At 40.1% G+C, this 24,229-nt stretch overlaps 1 protein-coding gene across 1 annotated transcript in view; it reads left to right on the plus strand.

The window, feature by feature from the left end:
- The first annotated feature begins 7,320 nt into the window (after window positions 1-7,320).
- The window catches only part of thsd7aa (thrombospondin, type I, domain containing 7Aa), a 78,769-nt gene continuing 61,860 nt past the window's right edge, over window positions 7,321-24,229 (plus strand). The window contains exon 1 of the mRNA XM_058046785.2: window positions 7,321-7,480. Within this exon, the coding sequence (XP_057902768.2) occupies window positions 7,333-7,480 (148 nt within the window). The 5' untranslated portion in view covers window positions 7,321-7,332. The remainder of the gene's footprint in view (window positions 7,481-24,229) is intronic.

Below are 24,229 nucleotides of genomic sequence, written 5' to 3' on the forward strand. Positions count from 1 at the left end.
ATTTATAGTTTTTTTTTTTATGTAGTTGTTGAGAGATCACAGTAAACATGCGGTGGAAAGTTGAAACTGGTTGGCAGAACCAGACTATGAAATAAACCAAACCCAGTGGGTTGCATAGGGCAAGTCTGGAAAAAAAACCTTGGTTAGCATCATTAAGCTTTTCCGGAAGGTCTGATTCTGAAATAATCTATTTTATACATGCACTTGCCGTTTTTCATAATTTGTCCTCCCTCCAGTTATACCAGTAGTGTGCCGTCAGAGCCAGCAAAGCCTTCTCTGCTGGCATAAACATTACCAGAAGCATTGACAATTTAATTCTAGTATTTGTCTATTGATTTGTATGAATTTATTCCCTTTATTTTGTAGTATGTCTCTTGGTTGTACAGCTTTTTAGTATGTTCATAACATTGTAGTATTACCTTTCTGTGTATTATTGAGGGTTTCCATATACAGTAACAGTAGACTCTGCAGTTTAAAGCATGTGAATTAATACTAAAACAGTATTTTAGTAGTCTTTTAAATCGAGAAATAAATCAGTAATTAGGTTTTATGATACGTTTGTGGGCCCCGGAAAGCTCGGTACCCGTGTTTGCCTAATGCTGCTTCAAGGGCACTTTTACAGAGGAACCTTGGTTACTGTCCGACCCAGTTAGCAAGTTTTTCGGTTAACAAATCTTGCCTCAGTTTGCATTGATATTACACTAAAGATTGAACAGTATATTATTTATTAACAGTATATATATATACGTATATATATATATATATATATATATATACTTGCTAACTGGGTCGGCCAGTAACCAAGGTTCCTCTGTAAAAGTGCCCTTGAAGCAGGGGCGGAGTTAGCATTAGTGGCTATTTTTCTATACTATTGTTTACATTTTAAGACAACTTTGCTCACATATTTGGCTTTGACTTTTGTCTAAATTCAGTTCATGGAAAAAAATATTGATATACGTATATCGTAATATCGATATTTTATTCTATATTATTATTATTATTATTATGCATTTTTTGATTTTTTTCTGCTAAACAAATTGTAAAATTATAAACATTGTTGGTTCCCTGGAACAGATTCATTGGATTTTATTCATTGGATCTTAAGGGAAAAAATGATTTGGTTAGAGTCCGTTTTGGTTAGAATCAGACCATCTTGAACGAATTATGGATGTTAAGCAAGGTTCCACTGTACAATTGGATTAAAGACACTCAAACACAAATTACAAAATGGGCAGTGTAGACATTGGCAAGGAGAATGAAAGGTGAGTAAAATGTCACATTAAAAATATACTACAAAGTGTCAAGAAGTAACAAAAAAAGCGTTCTGGGTCAAAAATCGCACCTGTGCTTGATTGTTGACTTGCCTGTAAACAAATCTGTGCTGGTGAGTCTCCTTTGCCAAGACCAAGATCTACTTTATTGAGCCATGTTGAATCTAGGTCCAATCCTCTTCAATGGGAAGTATGTTGGCCATGGAAGAACTGGGATGTTTTCAGCAATGTTATTTTCTGGATATTTGTCGATATTCTGTCTTTTTAACACAAAATACCGGACTTTGTAAGGGAGTATACTCAAATACTTTTTTCTTTCGTTCTACATCCATGTTCAACCAGAAGAGCAAATTCTGAAACACACATTGCACAAGCAATTTCTGCAGTTTTCCTTTGTGGCTAATGAAAGGTAAGCATGCTAAGAATAGCTCTAAAACGATGACCCAATTTCTTACTGGGATTCCTCAAATCCTCTTTTGGGGTGCACAAGCAGACAGCATGAAGTGGGACTTTTAGGGCTCTAAAAGCATGCCCACATTGCCCTCGCCCCCCCTAATCTGGGTTACCGGTCTTAAACAAATGGATTGGAGGACAATAGGGAGATCAGGCTAAAGCCTGACTGAAGTCGTGGACTATTCCTAAATCAACCCACTGACTGATGTGATCCGTTTGGATTACTGTTGTCTCTTTGTTTATGTTTTTTTGGAAACAAAACAAGTACCCGATTCCCTGCCACCAAAAGTCCATTCCCCGTCATGCATTCAGTTGTTTTTCCGGTCAAAATCGAGTCGTTTTCAGACTACAAGACACAAACGTATCTAAATCGAACAGTATCAGCATCATCGGAAACCAACGACTACTGTTCGATTTATGTACATTTATCTTTCTTATTACTTAACTTATTACAAAAAAAATCTTATTACTTCTTACTCCAAAGAATACTTGTAAGTCTAACTAAAATGTGTACCTATTATTTTCGTTGATTATAATCAACTTGATACTGACGGGGAAACGTCTTGCCTAGTGTGTCGGTCATAAACGAACTTTCAAAAGAACTAGTTATTTTTTGGGAAACAAATAAACGAGGTCACCGCCCCTAAAATACTCGTTCAGTCCGTTCAGTTGCAAATGATTTTTTTTTTGGTTTGTTGGAGAGTCAGTTCACCATTTTTTTTGCAGGGCGGGACTATCTGTGCGCTTGCCTGTTATCCTATCGTCGCGGCTCGCTCTGTGGGTGGGTGGGGTTAGCGGACTGAAAGACAGAGACCGAGAGATGTCGGAACGAACGTGAACATGAGTGAACGGACTGACTCGACACGGCTGACCGGGTATATGCACAGGGGGAGATCACAGGGCTACGACCAATTGACCGAGATGACCGAAATGAACGAAATGACCGAAATTAATGAAATTAACGAAATGACCGAAATTAATGAAATGACTGAAATGGCCGAAATGACCGAAATTAACGAAAAGACCGAAATGATTGAAATGACCAAAATGAACGAAATGACTGAAATGACCGACATGACTGAAATGGTCTAAATGATCGAAATTAACGAATTGATTGAAATTAACTAAATTAACGAACTGATTGGATCTTTTTCCTGAATGAACCGGTTTTGCCCACTACTAGTCTTGGTGAGGGAATCGTCTTGACGGGGAAACGACCATATACCAAGAAAAAAATTCTACTTCACTGTAAAATAACAAGGCAAAACTTCGAAGACAACCTGAACAGTCCAGTCCAGTCCAGATCATGCTCAAAGACTAGGTAGGACAGCTGCCTGTGAGAGTCTCTTAACTCTTATCTCGTCAATTTGAACTGAATAAGTCTACTCGAATGAGAGGAAAAATGTCTCCTAAGAAAAAAACCTGAACAATCCAGTTGCGATTGATTAGGTACCCAAACGATTCAATGGTAGTTAGGATGTAGGCCCGAATTGTGGTTCTTTGTCCTTTCTTGGAACTTTCTGTGGCAGACTTCGGTCATCAGAAAACTTCAGGTCACAGTCTTTGAGACATCATTCTCAACTCAAAACTGGGTACTGAAACCTGGTTCCATAACGTTCCATAACATAAGTAACAAAAAATTCAGTTGGTTCCTAAATGACTGCAGAGTCAGCCATCTGTAACGAGTTCATACCGTACTGTGCAACTAACGTCTCAACGTAAGTCTCGAAAGAAGCACACAGTCTGACACACTTTGGAAACTTTATTCATACCTTAATACCCCAACAGCAGTGCTCGGTAACCTCATTATCCACCAATCACTGTCATGGAATTCTCAACAGCATTGTTGTTATTTTTCCATGAGGCATGCCGACCGAGTGTGTCTTGTTTTTTTATAATAATTCTTTACAAATGTCAACAAAAAGTTGACATTTTTATGGGCGTATAATTTACTCGCAGATTCATGGTGGACGTGGTACGAAGTCCCCATGAAAAGTGGGACTCTACCATACTTCTACAGGAAATATACACTGTCTGTGTATTGGTTTTCTTACTGGCGCTAGTTCTTCAAATCGAGGTTGAAAACAGTAAGAAGAACCCAAGCATGACAGATGTTCAACCAATTTGTAGTTGAGGTCCACAGCGAGCCGCGGGTGACATGTTCCTTTATTAAGCTAATGCCTGTGAAATGACCAAAGGGACTAAAGGGGCGGTGGTGGTGGTGGTGGTGGTGGGGGGTTTGTAGAGGACGCTTTAGTGGCCGTATCGTATGTAGCAAGGGGACATTCGGCTCCAACATTCTGTCGCCCATCTGCTACTTGGTGTGGAAACACACACTTTGTGGTGATTGGAAACAAAATCACGTCTGAATTATGATGCTTTTATTAAGAGTGAAGGTTATTATATTATAATCATTACATTTAATGGTATTTATACCCTGGCACAATGTTCACTTCAAGATATCATATTCAGTGTAGCATTTAGAATTTAGAGTTTATAATTCTCCTGCCCAACAACAAACAAAAAATGACATCATTAAAAAAAAAAAATTATGGAAAGCAGGAAGTGAACAAATGTAACAGTTACTGATTGTAAAAGTACCAGATGGAGGGGTAGGATTTAATAAGCTTTGCTTCTTCCTACTCCTTTTGGACATGTGGAACTGTGAACTGATTATGGGATGCATTCAATTGTAATCTGATGCATGTTCAAATGAAATTAAACCATTACCAATTCGCATAACATGTTTTTAGAATGTGGGAGGAAACCGGGGTACAAATAAAAATAGTAAAATTTCAAAATTTCAAATTTTCAAATTTTTAAATTTTCAAAATTTCAAAATTTCAAAATTTCAAAAATTCAAAAATTCAAAAATTCAAAATTTCAAAATTTCAAAAATTTCAAACAAAAAACAAAACAAACAACCCCCCCCAAAAAAAACCAAACTTAAATGATATTAGGAAAGCAGGAAGTGAACAAATGTAACAGTTAGTGATTGTAAAAGTACCAGATGGAGGGGTAGGATTTAATAAGCTTTGCTTCTTCCTACTCCTTTTGGACATGTGGAACTGGGAACTGATTATGGGATGCATTTAATTGTAATCTGGTGCATGCTGCTTAAACTAATATACTCTTACTTTCGTTCTATGTTTTAGCGTATTTCCACAGCATTTCAGTCCAGCTTCAGCTTCCAAACGACTCCTGTGTTCATTCTAATTTTTGATTTTTGGCAATTTGGCTTTAGCTTTTCCAAATTGACATCATCATCACCTACGTTTTGTTCATTGCTGTAATGAGAAAAACATTTAGCATGAATTCCATTCTAGCTAGGTTGCTTCCAAGGCAAGCGATTGTTCTGTTGAAAGAATTGGACTTTTTGTAGGAATATTTGAGGACATTACACGACTGATTTACTGACCTGCCTGCCGCTGATCAAATTTACTATCTGCTGTCTTTGAGTGCAGTGGTTGTCTGGCATGAATAATACATTTCTTTCACTTTGATATCATTAGAGGTCAACCTGAGCTCAATCAATGATTTATCTTTTTTTTTTTTTACACTGAATATACAGTACATAGTACAGTACTATATACCAGTTGCCAGTCATCCTAGCAACTTTGCGGTTTGAATTATTGCGGCTTTACTCTATCATGGTTTTTCCCTTTTTTTCATACAAACAATAGGTGTATTTAATTATTGTGTGTTATTGGTCTACATTCAGCATTTTCAAGTGTAAAAAATAGCAATGGAGTATAAATTAATTAAATTAATAATAATTAATAATAATTATTAATAATTAATTTAATTAACCACGGAATCCAAAGAAATACAGCTGAATAGGTGCAGATTCTGGAAGAACTAAAAAGCTTTCTGTACTGGTTATTGTGTGTAGCTGCTCTATAGGAGTCCACAACTCAATACAAAGAGATGAAAAATGTGCATAATAAGTCCCCTTTAAATAAAAATCTTTAAATTAAAAATATTTATATTTTATATATAATATTATATTATATATAATATAATAAAAAATATATTATATTAATATTATATGAATACAATTTATTGAATATATTAATTTAAATGTAATATTTAAATATTAAAATTAAATACAAAATTTAGAGTGCAGAACAGGGGCTGCACGGCGTTCGAGTGGTTAGCGCGCATACCTCACAGCAAGGAGACCAGGGTTCAATTCCTTCCATCTTTGTGTGGAGTTTGCATGTTCTCCCCATACATGTTTGGGTTTTCTCCGGGTATTCCGGTTTCCTCCCACATTCCGAAAACATGCTAGGTTAATTAGCGACTCCAAATTCATCCATAGGTATGAATGTGAGTGTGAATGGTTGTTTGTCTATATGTGCCCTGTGATTGGCTGGTGACCCGCCTCTCGCCTGAAGACAGCTGGGATAAGCTCCAGCACCCCCTGCGACCCTTGTGAGGATAAGCGGTAGAAAATGAATACAAAATTTAGAGTGCAGAACAGGGGGCCGCACGGCGGACGAGTGGTTAATGCGCAAGGAGACCAGGGTTCAATTCCTTCCATCTTTGTGTGGAGTTTACATGTTCTCCCCGTTCATGCGTGGGTTTTCTCCGGGTATTCCGGTTTCCTCCCACATTCCGAAAACATGCTAGGTTAATTAGCGACTCCAAATTCATCCATAGGTATGAATGTGAGTGTGAATGGTTGTTTGTCTATATGTGCCGTGTGATTGGCTGGCGACCCGCCTCTCGCCTGAAGACAGCTGGGATAGGCTCCAGCACCCCCTGCGACCCTTGTGAGGATAAGCGGTAGAAAACGAATACAAAATTTAGAGTGCAGAACAGGGGGCCGCACGGCGGACGAGTGGTTAATGCGCAAGTAGACCAGGGTTCAATTCCTTCCATCTTTATGTGGAGTTTACATGTTCTCCCCGTTCATGCGTGGGTTTTCTCCAGGTATTCCGGTTTCATCCCACATTCCGAAAACATGCTAGATTAATTAGCCACTCCAAATTCATCCATAGGTATGAATGTGAGTGTGAATGGTTGTTTGTCTATATGTGCTGTGTGATTGGCTGGCGACCCGCCTCTCGCCTGAAGACAGCTGGGATAGGCTCCAGCACCCTCATGAGGAAAAGCGGTACAAAATGAATGAATGAGTGCAGAACGGTTTGTCTATACGGATACTAGAACGCAAAAGGAGAAGGGAGGGTGGAGCGGGTGGGCGTGTCTCCGTGTATGTAGTGTCTGTGTGAGTGTGTGAGAGAGCGAGAGAGAGAGAGCGAGCGAGCGAGCGAGCGAAGGGAGGGAGGGAGGTGCTGCATCCACCCGGCATACAACAACAGCAGCAGCAGGCTTCGGCATCTATTGTTCCTTGTCTTATTGGTGCCAAACCTCCTTCTCTCTAATGAAGGAGCCAAGAGAGAACGAGACGCAGAGGACAGCCTGAGGATCCGTCCGTCCGGCATCGAACAGGATTACCTCTCTTGGACATACCGGCGTGGACAAAAGCAGTATAAGACGCACACTTCTTCACCTCGTGGCGTCTTTGATCCTGCCGCCCGCATTGGGAAGTACCGTACTGTGCTCCGTTGTGGGGCGGAGGGGTGGTGGGGGGGGGGTAGCGACCATGGGGCTGGCCCGCGGAGCTGTCGGGATGTTGGGGGTCCTGAAAAGGGTAGCCTGGCTCTGGAGGTTAGCGCTGATCTTTTTCTCCATGTGGGAACTGAACGCACAAACCGCAGTGGAAACTAAGCCCAGGTACATCTGGCAAACAGGTACGTTGTTAGGTTCAATGTCCCGTTCGCTGCTGCTGCTGTGTCAAATATTCATATGTAAACACCGGCGTCCTCAAAGCATGCGGGGGAGCATCTGTTTATTGTCGCGCGTCACCACCACCCCTGAGGCAGAAGTTCATTGAAAGCTAGCTTTCTAGTGCGTCAGTCCCTCCGGTATCACATGATTACTGTGTACTGTATGTACCGTATGTACTGCATATACTACATACAGGGGGGGGGGTCAGATGCTGCACCCCCCCCCTCCTGATGGGGATTTCTTAACCCGGTACTTTTGTTGGACTCGTTTTATCACAGTTTGACACAAGTAATTCATGATAAATAGAAATACTTTATATTGCAACACACAACCAGGCTGTGGTGTGTTCAATGTTTGCTTTGTGATGAAGGTGAGACGTTGATGACTCATTATAATGGGAATAATTATCGGACAGGATTTCCGGATTTCCGGAATTGTGTGTTTTTGCTGTTCTGGGACTCATTGACTATTAGAGTGGAGCACATGGTCAGACAATACTAATACATGCTCTAGTAAGCAGAGTGAAGAAAGCATTGAGCGGTGGGGTGGGGTGGTGGTAGTGGGGGGCGGGGGTGGGCGTGGGGGTGGATCCCCCAAGCCGTCAAGACGGGAATGCCCTTTTGGATGCAGCTGAAGCTCACTATTCTCTTTCACCACAGTTTCATCGCTCTCTGTTCGAATGGATCAATGCGCTGGTTTCACCCCCAGTAGATCCCACTGATCAATGCTTATGGTTCCGGTAATGCAGTTCAGCTTGCGTGGGATCAATGTAAGCGTTGGGTGGAGTCTTACATACGATCCATACTTACTATTCACATGTTAGCATTGAGCATTTGTAACATTACTGACACCTTGTAACCAGTGGAAATACTATACACAGGTCTTTGAATGCATCTTTTGAATGGATTATGTATTAGTTTTGTATATTTATCCATGTTTATTGTTGAAAATTATTCATTTAGGCCAAGAATATGTCAAATTTGATTAGTAAAAAATGAGTATACATATTTTGTATTTATAACAAACAAGCAATGATTTTAGTTTGGAGCTCTTTTTTGTCCCATGGGGAAGTGGATAGATACTAAGTGTCTGTTGTTGTTCAATACGTTTTTTTTTTTTAATTATTAGAGCCCTATAACACCCCTATAGTCAATTCATATTACCTAATATGGTCGACATAATAAGAGTTAAAAAGACATAAACTATTAGCATTAGCATTGAGAAGGTTTCTTGTTGTTTTTTCTCTGGACATTCATGGACCAGTGGAAATACTATACACAGTCTTTGAATGCATCTTTTGAATGGATTATGTATTAGTTTTGTTTATTTATCCATGTTTATTCTTGAAAATTATTCATTTAGGCCAAGAATATGTCAAATTTGATTAATAAAAATGAGTATACATATTTTGTATTTATAACAAACAAGCAATGATTTTAGTTTGGAGCTCTTTTTTGTCCCATGGGGAAGTGGTTACATACTAAGTGTCTGTTGTTGTTCAATACGTTTTTTTTATATTATTAGAGCCCTATAACACCCCTATAGTCAATTCATATTACCTAATATGGTCGACATAATAAGAGTTAAAAAGACATAAACTATTAGCATTAGCATTGAGAAGGTTTCTTGTTGTTTTTTCTCTGGACATTCATGGACCAGTGAAAATACTATACACAGTCTTTGAATGCATCTTTTGAATGGATTATGTATTAGTTTTGTTTATTGTTGAAAATTATTCATTTAGACCAAGAATATGTCAAATTTGATTAATAAATATATGCGTACATATTTTGTTTTTTTTTTTAAGTAATGATCCAACCGTTGTCAAAACAAACAAACAATGCTTTTAGTTTGGAGCTCTTTTTTGTCCCATGGGGAAGTGGATACATACTAAGTGTCTGTTGTTGTTCATTCATTATGGGATAGGCTTATCCTGGAGCCTATCTCAGCTGTCTTCGGGCAAAAGGTGGGGTACACCCTGGACTGGTGGCCAGCCAATCACAGGGCACATATAGACAAACAACCATTCACACTCACATTCGTACCTATGGACAATTTGGAGTGGCTAATTAACCTAGCATGTTTTTGGAATGTGGGAGGAAACCGCATGCACGCATGCACGGGGAGAACATGTGTGGAATTGAACCCTGGTGTTTTAGCTGTGAGGCTAGTAGCGCTAACTACTCGACAGCCGTGCATATTATGTAACTTATTATTTTTTTGTAACTTATTATTATTTTAAAATATCGATACATCCCCATTTTTCTGTTCTTTAGTCATCAGCAGTAGAACATAGGAAAGTTTCAGGAAAATATCAACTCCCAACTAAATATTATTATATATTATTATTATAATATTATTATTATCATTATAAAATAGTCATTATAGTGACAAACTAAATGAGTTAAATCAGCCAAGTCGTTAGTCACCAAGTTGTCCAGCGTGTACCCCGCCTCTCGCCCCAAGTCAGCTGGTATAGGCTCCAGCATACCCCCACGCCCCAAGTGAGGCATAGAAAGTGGATGGATGGAATGAATCTTCATCAGCTTGGTTGTTTGTAGCCATATAAAGGAAGGGGGGGGTATTATGGGCCAAGTCTCGCTCTGAGTCAATGCAAGGGAGGAGATTAAGGCAACTAGAGCAGATTGTCCAGACAAAGTTAACCTAGATATGCTATAGACCAGCTTGTGTCTCCTCTTGGCTTAAGCACACGGCTCATTAGTTTTACGTGTTGGTTGAGTAGCATCATGATATTGATGCCAAGGGTTTTGGTTTTTTTTTTTTTTTAGCTCATGTTGTGTTGTGGTTTTGACCTGTTTGGGGCACTATGTCTTTAATCCCACTTCTGCGGTTCTTAAAAAAGATGCGAATAGAATTGATTTTGTGTGACAAAGTGCACATAAGCGGTGGGTTGTGTTGTTCCCAGCAATGGTAATAATGGTAATGGTTTAATTTCATTTGAACATGCATCAGATTACAATTGAATGCATCCCATAATCAGTTCCCAGTTCCACATGTCCAAAAGGAGTAGGAAGAAGCAAAGCTTATTAAATCCTACCCCTCCATCTGGTACTTTTACAATCACTAACTGTTACATTTGTTCATTTCCTGCTTTCCTAATATAATTTAAGTTTTTTTTTATTTTAAATTTTTGATTTTTTTAATCTTTAAATTGTTAATTTTTTTTTATTATTTCGTTTTTAAATTTATTCAATTTTTAAAGTTTTTATTTTTTAATTTTTTTGTGCCGTACCGAAGTTCGAGTACGAGAAGTACTAACTTTTCCCCTGACCTAATTGTCCAATTTCTCATGTTATGACTTTTAAAAAAATATGTATTATTTCAACACTATACTGACAAAATTATTAATATTTCTTACGTTTGCGGTCATAAAATATATAAATTTTTGTTCTTAGAATACAACTTTTTTCTTTTAATATTTGAATTTTATTCTCTGAAAATTATAGCTGTTTTTTACCATTTTTTTTTTTAATTTAAAAAATGAATTTTCCAAATGTTGCTTTTTAAAAAAAAAGAATCTTTTTGTAATAATATGACTTTATTTCCATATTATAACTTTTTCCCTGACCTAATTGTCCAATTTCCCATATTATGACTTTTAAAAAATAAAATCTTTTTTCTTTATTATTTAAACTTTATACTGACAAAATTATTATTATTATTTACGTTTATGGTCATAAAATAACGTCATTTTCTTCTTAGAATACAACTTTTTTGTATTAATATTTGAATTTTATTCTCAGAAAAATATAGCTATTTTTCCCCATTTCTGATTTTTTTTCGTTTAAAATTTAAAAACTGAATTTTCCAAAAGTTGCAACGTTTGTCTTAATAATTTTAAGTTATATAATTATTAAAGTATAAAAATAATAAATATTTATATACAAATATTTTTAAAAAATTATAAAAATAAAATAATTATTATATCAAATAATAAGTTTGTCATAATATTGCTTTTAAAATGAATATTTTCTAAATAAAGTCGTTATTTGTACGAGGTGATACGCAATTTAATTTCTCTAGCAATGTGCAGAAGCGCCAAAGGGAAATAATAATATATATATAAATATAAAATACCCAGCGCTAATATTAACATTTCATCAATGATTTGCGGTGCAGTAACACTAGCGATGACGCTACTGTTGCCGTGTGTAATCTCTGTGTATAATGTGTTTTTGGGGGCAGGATTACTATGTATTGTCTCCGGATGAAAACACAAAAGCACGAGCGATTCCAGCTGTTCCTTATTAACGTGATCACATGCCCCCCCCCCCCCCCCCCCCCCTTGAGGTTTACCCTCACGTGATGAATGGAATGAACGAGGTGAGGCCGAGCATTCGCATTGTTTGCGGCTTCTTAACGGGCCTGCAGGTTGACATCCTGGTGAGTAAATCCAGGTCAATTACAGCTGATCCCTGATCTGCTTCCAGCAGAGTAGAGGACACACTGCAATGTCAGTCTTGTGTGTAGAGAAGGGACGCTATCAGTCCTTACCGAGGGGGGGTGGTGTCCAAATGTTTTTTAAAGATATCCTAAGAAGTTCTGCTGCAGGGGTCTCAAACACGCGGCCCGCGGGCCAAATGTGGCCCGCAGGACACTAGTTTGAGGCCCCTGCCTTGATATGAAAGTTTAATGTCAATGCGGCCGCGCATGTTTGATATGGATGCTGTATGGTATCATGTACCCAGAAAAATGATTACGTTTCATTAATGTTCATGTTAAAGGTTAAATAACTGTTAATAGTTATCCTCCCTATCCGTGTGGAAGTGGTACGTTTTTGGCTATTTAAGTTTAAAGGAAATAACGTGAAGGCTACCATTTAGGTCGCTAGCTCTCTAGTTTGCGAGTTAGCATGTGTCTCAAGACCGTGCAGTTGCGCAATATGTTGTAAATAAGTATAAATGTGACTATAGTTGTGTTTTGTCATGTTTACAGGGCTCTAATAATGCTTTGTTCATTTTAATCTGAAAAAATATTGCTTTTTTTCTTAAATAATCTTTTTGTAATAGTATGACTTCATTTCCATATTCAAAATTTTTCCCTGACCTAATTGTCCAATTTCCCATATTATGACTTTTAAAAAATGAATGATTTTTTCTGTATTATTTAAACTCCATACTGACAAAATTATTATTATTATTTTTGTTTACAGTCATAAAATAACGTCATTTTTTTTCTTAGAATAGGACTTTTTTCCTCTTAATATTTGAATTTTATTCTCTGAAAATTATAGCTGTTTTTTTCCCAATTTTTTTTGTTTAAAATTTAAAAACAGAATTTATCGTTTAGCATAATATTGTTTTTTTTCCTTAATTGATCTTTTTTGAAATAGTTTGACTTTATTTCCATATTCAAACTTTTCCCCTGACCTAATTGTCCAATTTCCCATATTATGACTTTTAAAAAAAAAGGATTTTTTCTTTATTATTTCAACTCTATACTGACAAAATTATTATTATTATTATTTACATTTACGGTCATAAAATAGTGAAATTTTTATTCTTGTATTTTATTCTTTTTTCTCTTAATATTAGAATTTTATTCTCGGAAAATTATAGCAGTTTTTCCCCATTTCAGATTTTTTTTTTATTTAAAAACTTAATTTTCCAAATGTTGCAATGTTTGTCTGTCTTAATATTGCTTTTTAAAATTATTAATAATAAATTAATAAATTAATTTTTAAATTAATTAATTATTTTTTTTCTAAATAAAGTCCTTCTTTGATACTGGTTATCAATGCTTTAATTTATCACCAAAAAAAATCTTTACCGAGTAAAGCCTAATGGAAATGAGGGCAGTGCCCCGTCCAAGTCCCAGCTTCCGAAAGAGACACAAAGAACGGAGCTGATTGAGGCTATAAAGTACACACGCACACACACACACACAAACACACACACACACAAACACACACACATAGCATGGTCATTGTCCTTGCTTGTGTTTGTTTGCCCCTCTGTCACCGTTCCTCTCGTCCATGTGGAGCACAAAAGAAAGAAGAGCCTGATCTCCGAATCACACGGCCTCTTCTTTGTTCTTTCCTCATTGTCCCGATTGCACCCCCCCCACCCCTCACCACCACCCTCCCTACATTAGCATCAAAAATACACACACGCGTACGCAACGCATCATGCCACCACCATTGCTGTCAACGAGTATATCAATCAAATCAACTTTATGCTGCTTGGCTGCAACCAATCACCAATTTATGAAGGACATTGTGATGTCACCTATGCCCTAGGTTCCCAAAGTGGGGTACGTGTACCTTCAGGGGTACACCGATGCAGTGTCCTTGAATGCATCATGTGAACAGCATGTTTCATGATGATGTTTCTTTATCAAGAGTGCTTAATATTGAATATTTATTGATATTATGTGCTAAATGACAGCTGGTCTTCTTACGCCGTGCTGTGACTAATTAGTAGGGTTGTCACATGACACGCAGCTCACAAAACCACATTGGAGACCGGGATTTTAACATCAATTTTTATGAACTCGTAATGAAAAAAAAATACTAACAAAGTGGTCTGCACGGTGGTGGAGTGGTTAGCGTGCGGACCTCACAGCAAGGAGACCCGAGTTCAATTCCACCCTCGGATATCTCTGTGTGCGGTTTGCATGCCTGGGTTTTCTCCGGGTATTCCGGTTTCCTCCCACATTCCAAAAACATGCTAGGTTAATTAGCCACTCCAAATTGTCCGTAGGTATGAATGTGAGTGTGAATGGTTGTTTGTCTATATGTACCCTGTGATTGGCTGGCCACCAGTCCAGGGTGTACCCCGCCTCTCGCCTGAAGACTGCTGGGATAGGCTCCAGCACCCCCTGCTAGGTTAATTAGCCACTCCAAAATTGTCCATATGTATGAATGTCTTACTGAGAACAAACACTTTGCTAACAGCACTCGATTCATCACACTGCAACTTAAAACTCAAAAGGTGTACAAACAAATACACAAACATGCCCCCAAACATGCCGAATTTTTAGCATGTAGTCGACACAGTTAGGAGATCGGGAAGACGTGGGTTCGATTCTCATTGTGGAGTTTGCAAAGTTTTCTAGTTCTTCCAGAATCTGCACCCCTTCCTTGGTTTGAATTTATTCCACTCACGGCCTGCCTCCGAGCACGGCACGCCCACTTTGCTGTGATTGGTCACACACTTCCGGACTACTGGTGGAGCTCAAGAGGATCTGGAGTTTTTTTTTTCCAGATGGGAAAGCAGGGTTAGGTCGATGTTTGATTCCATCCGTGTTGATGTGGGCTCACCTTGCTCTAAAAGAGCTGGGGAATTTTGCTTTGGAATTTTCCTTTTGTCTCCGAATTTCCGTGCATTGCTCCTGAAAAAGTGACAAAGTGACTATGACAAGAGGTCTCACTCCGTTCAAGTCAATGTTGTATGAACTGTTTTGGTGCCTGAGCTCTTTTGCGAACACGGATCAGAATCAGAATCAGCACCTCCCAGTCCCGAGTTGATACTTCCTGCCCGGAAAAGGGTTGAGTATCATTTCTGGGTCCGGAAAGTCGTGGCGTTTAAGTACCTTAGGCTCTTGCAGTGTTGTGGAATCGGTCTGTTGTGGTAAAGACTCTGCTGAGCTGAAAAGCAAATCGGTCGATCCACATTCCAATATACACCATCGGAATTTCCCTGAAACACCGGTTTCTTCCAGAACAGGATATGATGACAAAGTACTGCCAAAGCATGACAGAATTCCCAATGGAGTAAAAGATTTTGTACCCATTCAGTATCGTTGAATCCTGTTTGTGTTGTTTAGCCTTTTGGCACACAGATCTTATTTTGAGATTTACGCCCCTGCTGCCTCTGCTCGGATCATCTCCATGGGAGCCAGTTCACCCCTCCAGATGGGGTCCCACTGATCTGCCTGGATTTTCACCAAGATGTGTCTCCAAAGCCAAATCTTAACAGCTCATGTAAATTGGGTCGGAAAAAGCGAAGGGACGAGCCCATTTTTTTTGCAGAATTAAAAAGTACCCACGTACAAATCAGCGTACACCGTATGTAATGTGATTTGCCGTTGATTATATACTGTCGAAATCCTCCCCCTGAGGACTCTAAGTGGGTTTCCAATAGAGGATAAGGGAATCTTAAAGAACCAAATTATAGAATGAGAACCAGATTATTTATTCCTGACAAAAATACCTAATACAGACATCAGGGCTTATCTGCAGTCCCTGTATGCCTACAAGTAAGCGGGTTCAATATTTAAACTCGTACTTTCTTATTGTTTTTTTTGTGCCATACCGAACCCTTGCAGCCGTGGATGTTCACCTCGTAGATCCAAAAACATGCTAGCTTAATTAGCGACTCCAAATTGTCCATAGGTATGAATGTGAGTGTGAATGGTTGTTTGATTTTATGTGCCCTGTGATTGGCTGGCCACCAGTCCAGGGTGTACCCTGCCTCTCGCCCAAAGTCTGGAAGCTGGAACACCTATTGTCAAAGGCATCGATGGGGTCTTGGCATGCCCATATAAGGAAGTGTGATGTCACAGGGAGCCAGACCGGTTTCCTATCACATTCCAAAAACATGCTAGGTTAATTAGCGACTCCAAATTGTCCATAGGTATGAATGTGAGTGTGAATGGTTGTTTGATTTTATGTGCCCTGTGATTGGCTGGCCACTAGTCCAGGGTGTACCCCGCCTCTCGCCTGAAGTCTCGAACCTGGAACACTCACTGTCGGACTCACTTTGTCAGAGGCATTGCTGCGGTCTTGGCACGCCCATATAAGGAAGTGTGATGTCACAGGGAGCCAGACTGGTTTCCTCTCACATTGCAAAAACATGCTAGGTTAATTAGCGACTCCAAATTGTCCATAGGTATGAATGTGAGTGTGAATGGTTGTTTGATTATATGTGCCCTGTGATTGGCTGGCCACCAGTCCAGGGTGTACCCCGCCTCTCGGCTGAAGTCTGGAAGCTGGAACACTCACTGTCGGACTCACTTTGTCAGAGGCATTGCTGCGGTCTTGGCACGCCCATATAAGGAAGTGTGATGTCACAGGGAGCCAGACCGGTTTCCTATCACATTCCAAAAACATGCTAGGTTAATTAGCGACCAAATTGTCCATAGGTATGAATGTGAGTGTGAATGGTTGTTTGATTTTATGTGCCCTGTGATTGGCTGGCCACTAGTCCTGGGTGTACCCCGCCTCTCGCCTCTCGCCCGAAGTCTGGAACCTGGAACGCTCACTGTCGGACTCACTTTGTCAGAGGCATTGATGGCGTCTTGGCATGACCATATAAGGAAGTCCGGCTCCCTGTGATGTCACAGGGAGCCAGTGTTACAAAAACTCTCTGAAACCGAGCATTCAGAGCCATCCCAAACTTTTTTCAGGGTCCACTTCCAAATGCGTATACCTCATTATCTGAAACTTTGGTATTGTTTGACATGAGAATACAACATTTTAAGTCAGAAAAGTAGAAAAATCATAATAGGTCCCTTTTAATGTGTTAATTTATTCCTTTGGTTCATCATTTATATGTATTTAGAATTCCTTTATGCATGTAAAACTATACAAATGCATTAGTGTTAACATTTTTGGCTTTCTGGAATGGAATGATTGGATTTCTGATGGGAAAAATTGGTTTGGTTCAAGTCTGACCTTCTGGAACGGATTAAGGATCAATCAGTTTGCTGAAATATTTCATTGAAAACCGCTCTGTCATTCATGAATTTATTTTTTCAACCAGTCCCCACCAAAAAAAAAAAACCCAAAACAAACAAACCCTGGAGTTTCCCAGTATGGACGTGGGCCTGAGTTATCTCATGCTGCAACTTTCAAGTACCTTGCTCCCCCCCAAATGTCACGGTTTCAGGGGGGTGTGAAGGCTTGTTGACTTTCTGTTTGCAACATCAATGAGGCTTTTTCAGCATTTCATCGAGTGCCAAATTGCAGCCATTATTCTCTGCGGGTGCTTCAACCAGATGCTCTTCTTCTCGGTTGAAGTGCTCTGCGGAGAAAAGCATGCACATGAACCGTTTTATTCAACTATTTCGATTTATGACAGCGATATCGATAATGATTCGAAATTGTCAACAAAGGTTATATTCCGTGGATTCAATTTGGAGTCACCAATTAACCTAACTGCACGACAGTACCCCCCACCCGACATAACATAAACACACAGAAATGCCCAAAACAGAGAATCAAATCTCCCGACTGTGTGTCCGGCATGCTAACCACTCGTCCACCGTGCGCCACTGCCATATTTGTGTGTGTATCCCTACTCAACTCTAAACCTCTGGCTAAGTCATGTTTCCTGTGAAGCTTTATGAAATCTAGCGAACGTGCTGGAGGATTGGCCTAAGTAGCATTAAGAGCTTTTCATCAAGCTGTTTCTTCGTCTTCTTGTCATGCTCTAGTAGCAATGGTTCCAGCTAACCCTCATCCGGAAAAAACTTTCCAAGTTGTCCATTCAGTTGTCCATTTGTTTCAGATCTGTGAGAACGCAACGCAGTAGATGTCCAAATATTTGCAAATGAGCATTCGATCCCCAGCGTATTTGCGGATATCCTATCAAGAGAGACACTGCACAAAACATCTAGTGCAGGGGTCTCAAACACGCGAGCCAAATGTGGCCCGCAGGACACTAGTTTGAGGCCCCCGCCTTGATATGAAAGTTTAATGTTAAGTTTGATACGGATGCTGTATGGTATCATGTACCCAGAAAAAAATTATTACGTTTGATTAATGTTCATGTTAAAGGTTAAATAACTGTTAATAGTTATCCTCCCTATCCGTGTGGAAGTGGTAAGTTTTTGGCTATTTAAGTTGAAAGGAAATAACTTGAAGGCTACCGTTTAGGTCGCTAGCTCTCTAGTTTGCGAGTTAGCATATGTCTCAAGACCCCGCGGTTGCGCAATATGTTGTAAATAAAAAGAGAATATAGTCGTGTTTTGTCATGTCTACAGGGCTCTAATAATGCTTTGTTCATTTTAATCTGAAAAAAATAATTTGTCTACCCACCAACTATATGTGGTTTCTTAAGTTTTTATTATTTGCCGTTTTATTATTATTATTATATTTATTTGTTTATTACTGATTGATTGATTTTCTTTATTCTTGATTTGTTTATTTATTTTTCATCTTATTTTGTGTAGAAAAATAAAAAGATAAGATATTTGACGAAAAAGACGGTATAAAGGTTGCTGTATAAAGACGGTATCAACCATGTGTACCGTCTGTCATCAATGGGAACGTGAAATGGAAGTGGTATCGGCGCTAACCCGGCTAGCCAGTGGAGTTTGCATGTTCTCTCTGTGCATGTGTGGGTTTTTTCCGGTTTCCTCCCACATTCCAAAAACATGCTAGGTTAATTAGCGACTCCAAATTTTCCATTGGTATGAATGTGAGTGTGAATGGTTGTTTGTCTATATGTGCCCTGTGATTGGCTGGCCACCAGTCTCGCCCGAAGTCTGGAACCTGGAACGCTCACTGTCGGAACTCACTTTATCAGAGGCATTGCTGGGGTCTTGGCACGCCCATATAAGGAAGTCTGGCTCGCTGTGATGTCACAGGGAGCCAGTGTTACAAAAAACTCTCTGAAACCGAGCGTTCAGCGCCATACCAAACTTTTTTCAGGGTTCACTTCCAAATGCGTAAACCTCATTTTAACCATTTTTATTTAACCAAGAGAATATGCTATTGGATATAATCCATCATGTGACCTCAACACACACGGTAAAACCTCCGGCCTTCAAAATAACAGCACATCCTGTCGGGGGTACAAAGCAAGGGAGTTCAGATCGGATGTTATGTGAATGGGGACATCCCTATAAAGTCCCAGAAACAAGCTCCATTGCTCCACTGAATAATAGATCTGCTCCTGAAGGCACCATGGAAGTCACCAACGCGCCAGTCATGCTAAGGAGGCCACTGAAATCCCACAGAGGCCTGCAAGTGATCCTTGTGTTTTGACACTTAAAAGAGACTTGATTATGCCTTTGAACGAGTCACTCTGCGGTGAAGTGACACACGCTCTCATCCGAAAAGAGAGGTTAAATGCACGCCCTGATTCAATCCCCGAAATGAGTCGGCGGCACCGGGGTCACCACAGCGCTTGTCTCATCCACCCACACGCACTCATACACACAATTAAATCAGATAATGCGCTTCTAGGATGACATTCATTGACTGACAAAAGTAGATCAGCAGTGGGAATGGATGTTGATGGTGGAAGGCTGCTTTTAAAACTGGCGACTACTTCAATGACCCGTGACTGAGTCCCAATTCTTGACACATTTGGCTCCGGGATGGCTTGGTGGCCTTGAGATTTATTAATCGTACATAAATTAGCATCAACGGACCTTAGTTCATTTTAATCGAAGACTCGTGATCAACACAGAAACAAAATTAATTGTTTTAAAGTAGCTTCCAGAGTGGAAAAATATATTAAAAGTTAAGACAAGCAAACAACTAAAGTCTGACAACGATGACGTCGCTATTGTTGTTAAAAAGGCTCCAATTCGCCAATTCGGCTGAATGACAACAATTCTGCAAAATTCCTCCACAGCGCTGTAAGAGACTCATTGCAAGTTATCACAAACGCTTGATTGCAGTTGTTGCTGCTAAAGGTGGCCCAACCACAAGTTGGCTGAATGACAACAATTCTGCAAAATTCCTCCACAGCATTGTCAGTGACTCATTGCAAGTTATTGCAAACGCTTACTTGCAGTTGTTGCTGCTAAGTGTGGCCCAACCACAAGTTGGCTGAATGACAACAATTCTGCAAAATTCCTCCACAGCATTGTCAGTGACTCATTGCAAGTTATTGCAAACGCTTACTTGCAGTTGTTGCTGCTAAGTGTGGCCCACCCACAAGTTGGCTGAATGACAACAATTCTGCAAAATTCCTCCACAGTGCCGTAAGAGACTCATTGCAAGTTATCGCAAATGCTTCATTGCAGTTGTTGCTGCTAAGGGTGGCCCAACCACAACTTGGCTGAATGACAGCAATTCTGCAAAATTCCTCCACAGCGCTGTAAGTGACTCATTGCAAGTTATCACAAACGCTTGATTGCAGTTGTTGCTGCTAAGCGTGGCCCCAACCTCAAGTTGGCTGAATGACAACAATTCTGCAAAATCCCTCCACAGTGCCGTAAGAGACTCATTGCAAGTTATCGCAAACGCTTGATTGCAGTTGTTGCTGCTGAAGGTGGCCGAACCACAAGTTGGCTGAATGACAACAATTCTGCAAAATTCCTCCACAGTGCCGTAAGAGACTCATTGCAAGTTATCGCAAACGCTTGATTGCGGTTGTTGCTGCTGAAGGTGGCCCAACCACAAGTTGGCTGAATGACAACAATTCTGCAAAATTCCTCCACAGCGCTGAAAGAGACTCATTGCAAGTTATCACCAAAGCTTGATTGCAGTTGTTGCTGCTAAGAGTGTCCCGACCACAAGTTGGCTGAATGACAACAATTCTGCAAAATTCCTCCACAGCGATGTTAGAGACTCATTGCAAGTTATCGCAAATGCTTGATTGCAGTTGTTGCTGCTAAGCGTGGCCCAACCACAAGTTGGCTGAATGACAACAATTCTGCAAAATTCCTCCACAGCGCTGAAAGAGACTCATTGCAAGTTATCACCAAAGCTTGATTGCAGTTGTTGCTGCTAAGAGTGTCCCAACCACAAGTTGGCTGAGTGACAAAAATTCTGCAAAATTCCTCCACAGCGATGTTAGAGACTCATTGCAAGTTATCGCAAACGCTTGATTGCAGTTGTTGCTGCTAAAGGTGGCCCAACCACAAGTTGGCTGAATGACAACAATTCTGCAAAATTCCTCCACAGTGCCGTAAGAGACTCATTGCAAGTTATTGCAAACGCTTGATTGCAGTTGTTGCTGCTGAAGGTGGCCCAACCACAAGTTGGCTGAATGACAACAATTCTGCAAAATTCCTCCACAGCGCTGTAAGAGACTCATTGCAAGTTATCGCAAACGCTTGATTGCAGTTGTTGCTGCTAAGGGTGGCCCGACCACAAGTGTGTGTTATATGAAATATTAAGTATGTTTAAAAAAAAACTAACAAAGCGTGCTGCAGTCGAGTGGTTAGCGCGCAGACCTCACAACCATATTTTGTGTTGTTTATGTTGTGGCACTGTCACGAAAGCAAACAATTGTTGTCTTTTCACTAAAAGCTGTTTTTCTCTTTTTTTTTGTTGGGAGCTGATATTTTCCTGAAACTTTCCTATGTTCTACTGCTGATTACTAAAGAACAGAAAAATGTTCTAATGAGGGCTGGGGGATGTATCAATATTTTAAAATAATAATAAGTAAAACAATATGCACGGCTGCACGGTGATTAAGTGGTTAGCTTGCAGACCTCACAGCTAGGAGACCCGAGTTCAATTCCACCTTCGGCCATCTCTGTGTGTGGTTTTCTCCGGGTACTCCAAAAACATGCTAGATTAATTGGCCACTCCAAATTGTCCATAGGTATGAATGTGAGTGTGAATGGTTGTTTGTCTATATGTGCCCTGTGATTGGCTGGCCACCAGTCCAGGGTGTACCCCGCCTCTCGCCTGAAGACAGCTGGGATAGGCTCCAGCAACCCCCGCGACCCTTGTGAGGATAGGCGCTAGAAAATGAATGAATGAACTAACAAAATGATACTAAATAATATTACGGTGATGATATTTCAGGGTCACACGGAGGTTGCCGAGTGTTTTTGGATTGTGTTTGTCTTCATCCACGGTGCTGACGTGACTTATTCTGACATATTCACATAAACTCCGACAGCTGCAGGCAAATGATAGCAAAGTAGATGCTTCCTGTCAGCCGCTCTTGTAGGGAAGAAGTATACACAAGACGAGTAGAGTGTGGAAAGATTTATGTGGCGATGGCGCCTGGAGGGTAATGTTCGGATAAATAATCTGTGTGTGTGTGTTTTACGTGATGCTGATTAACACGATAAATAAGAAGATAACGTAAATAGTCATAACAATAAAGTCAAGGCATACACAATGAACGGGTGGAGAAAAGTGTCAGGCGTGACGTGTGATGGAAGAGTTTCAGCTAAAATGAAAGGAAAGGTATACAAAACTGTAAGGAAAAGAACTGGAGGTAGCAGAGATGAGGATGCTGAGGTTCTCATTGGGAGTGACCAGGATGAATAGGATCAGGAATGAGTACATCAGAGAGGCCCTTTATCTCCAAGGCCTCTAACAAGGCCACTGAGAAAAAGACAGGAAGCAGAACTGGAGGTAGCAGAGATGAGGATGCTGAGGTTCTCATTGGGAGTGACCAGGATGGATAGGATCAGGAACGAGTACATCAGAGAGGCCCTTTATCTCCAAGGCCTCTAACAAGGCCACTGAGGAAAAGACAGGAAGCAGAACTGGAGGTAGCAGAGATGAGGATGCTGAGGTTCTCATTGGGAGTGACCAGGATGGATAGGATCAGGAACGAGTACATCAGAGAGGCCCTTTATCTCCAAGGCCTCTAGCAAGGCCACTGAGGAAAAGACAGGAAGCAGAACTGGAGGTAGCAGAGATGAGGATGCTGATGTTCTCATTGGGAGTGACCAGGATGGATAGGATCAGGAACGAGTACATCAGAGAGGCCCTTTATCTCCAAGGCCTCTATCAAGGCCACTGAGGAAAAGACAGAAAGCAGAACTGGAGGTAGCAGAGATGAGGATGCTGAGGTTGTCATTGGGAGTGACCAGGATGGATAGGATCAGGAAGGAGTACATTAGAAGGACATTACATGTTAGAGGCCCTTTATCTCCAGGGCCTCTAACAAGGCCACCGAGGAAAAGACAGGAAGCAGAACTGGAGGTAGCAGAGATGAGGATGCTGAGATTCTCTTTGGGAGTGACCAGGATGGATAGGATCAGGAACGAATCCATCCTATTCCACCCTCGGCCATCTCTGTGTGGAGTTTTCATGTTCTCCCCGTGCATGCATGGGTTTTCTCCGGGTACTCCGGTTTCCTCCCACATTCCCAAAACATGCTAGGTTAATTGGCGAGTGTGAATGGTTGTTTGTCGGTATGTGCCCAGTGATTGGCTGGCCACCGGTCCAGGGTGTACCCCGCTTCTCGCCCGAAAACAGCTGGGATAGGCTCCAGCAACCCCCGCGACCCTTGTGAGGATAAGCAGTAGAAAATGAATGAAAACAATAATTTTTTTTATTATTATTATTTTTTATTTTTTTTATTTTTTTTATTTTTTCATTATTTTTATTTTTATTTTTTTATTTTTATTTTCTTTTATTTTTTATTTTTTGTGTGTGTCTTATGTGTCTTGTGTCTTTTTAAAGTCTTATTTATGTCTACTGTATGTACATTATATTGGGTAATAGTGACTGTAGGGGTGTATTTCATATCAAGAGGTCTCTAATAATGTTAAAAATTGTATTTAGAAGGTTGTAAACAGATTTGTGTGACAATCAATCGATAGCATGACCGTACAACAACAACAACAGTGCTTATTTGCATAGACGCTTCCTGCACCAGTACACTCATAACCAAATGAAAAGCACACTTAGTAATGCGTTAAAGTGTTGTATCTGAATGCAAATGATCTGGATCAAAACAGGAAGTGCCGTCAATGTAGTTTTGGTTATATTAGATTACAATTCTGAGCATTTGTCCACAGTCAATATATTCCAGTCACAGGACCGCAAGCCCTCACGTGTCGATGCTTCCACTCCAACATGCAGCGGCTCCCCCATG

This window comes from Doryrhamphus excisus, linkage group LG7 (assembly GCF_037039965.1).
Source record: "Doryrhamphus excisus strain RoL-2023G ecotype Guam linkage group LG7, RoL_Dexc_Guam_v1.1, whole genome shotgun sequence".
Classification (NCBI taxonomy): Eukaryota; Metazoa; Chordata; class Actinopteri; order Syngnathiformes; family Syngnathidae; genus Doryrhamphus; species Doryrhamphus excisus.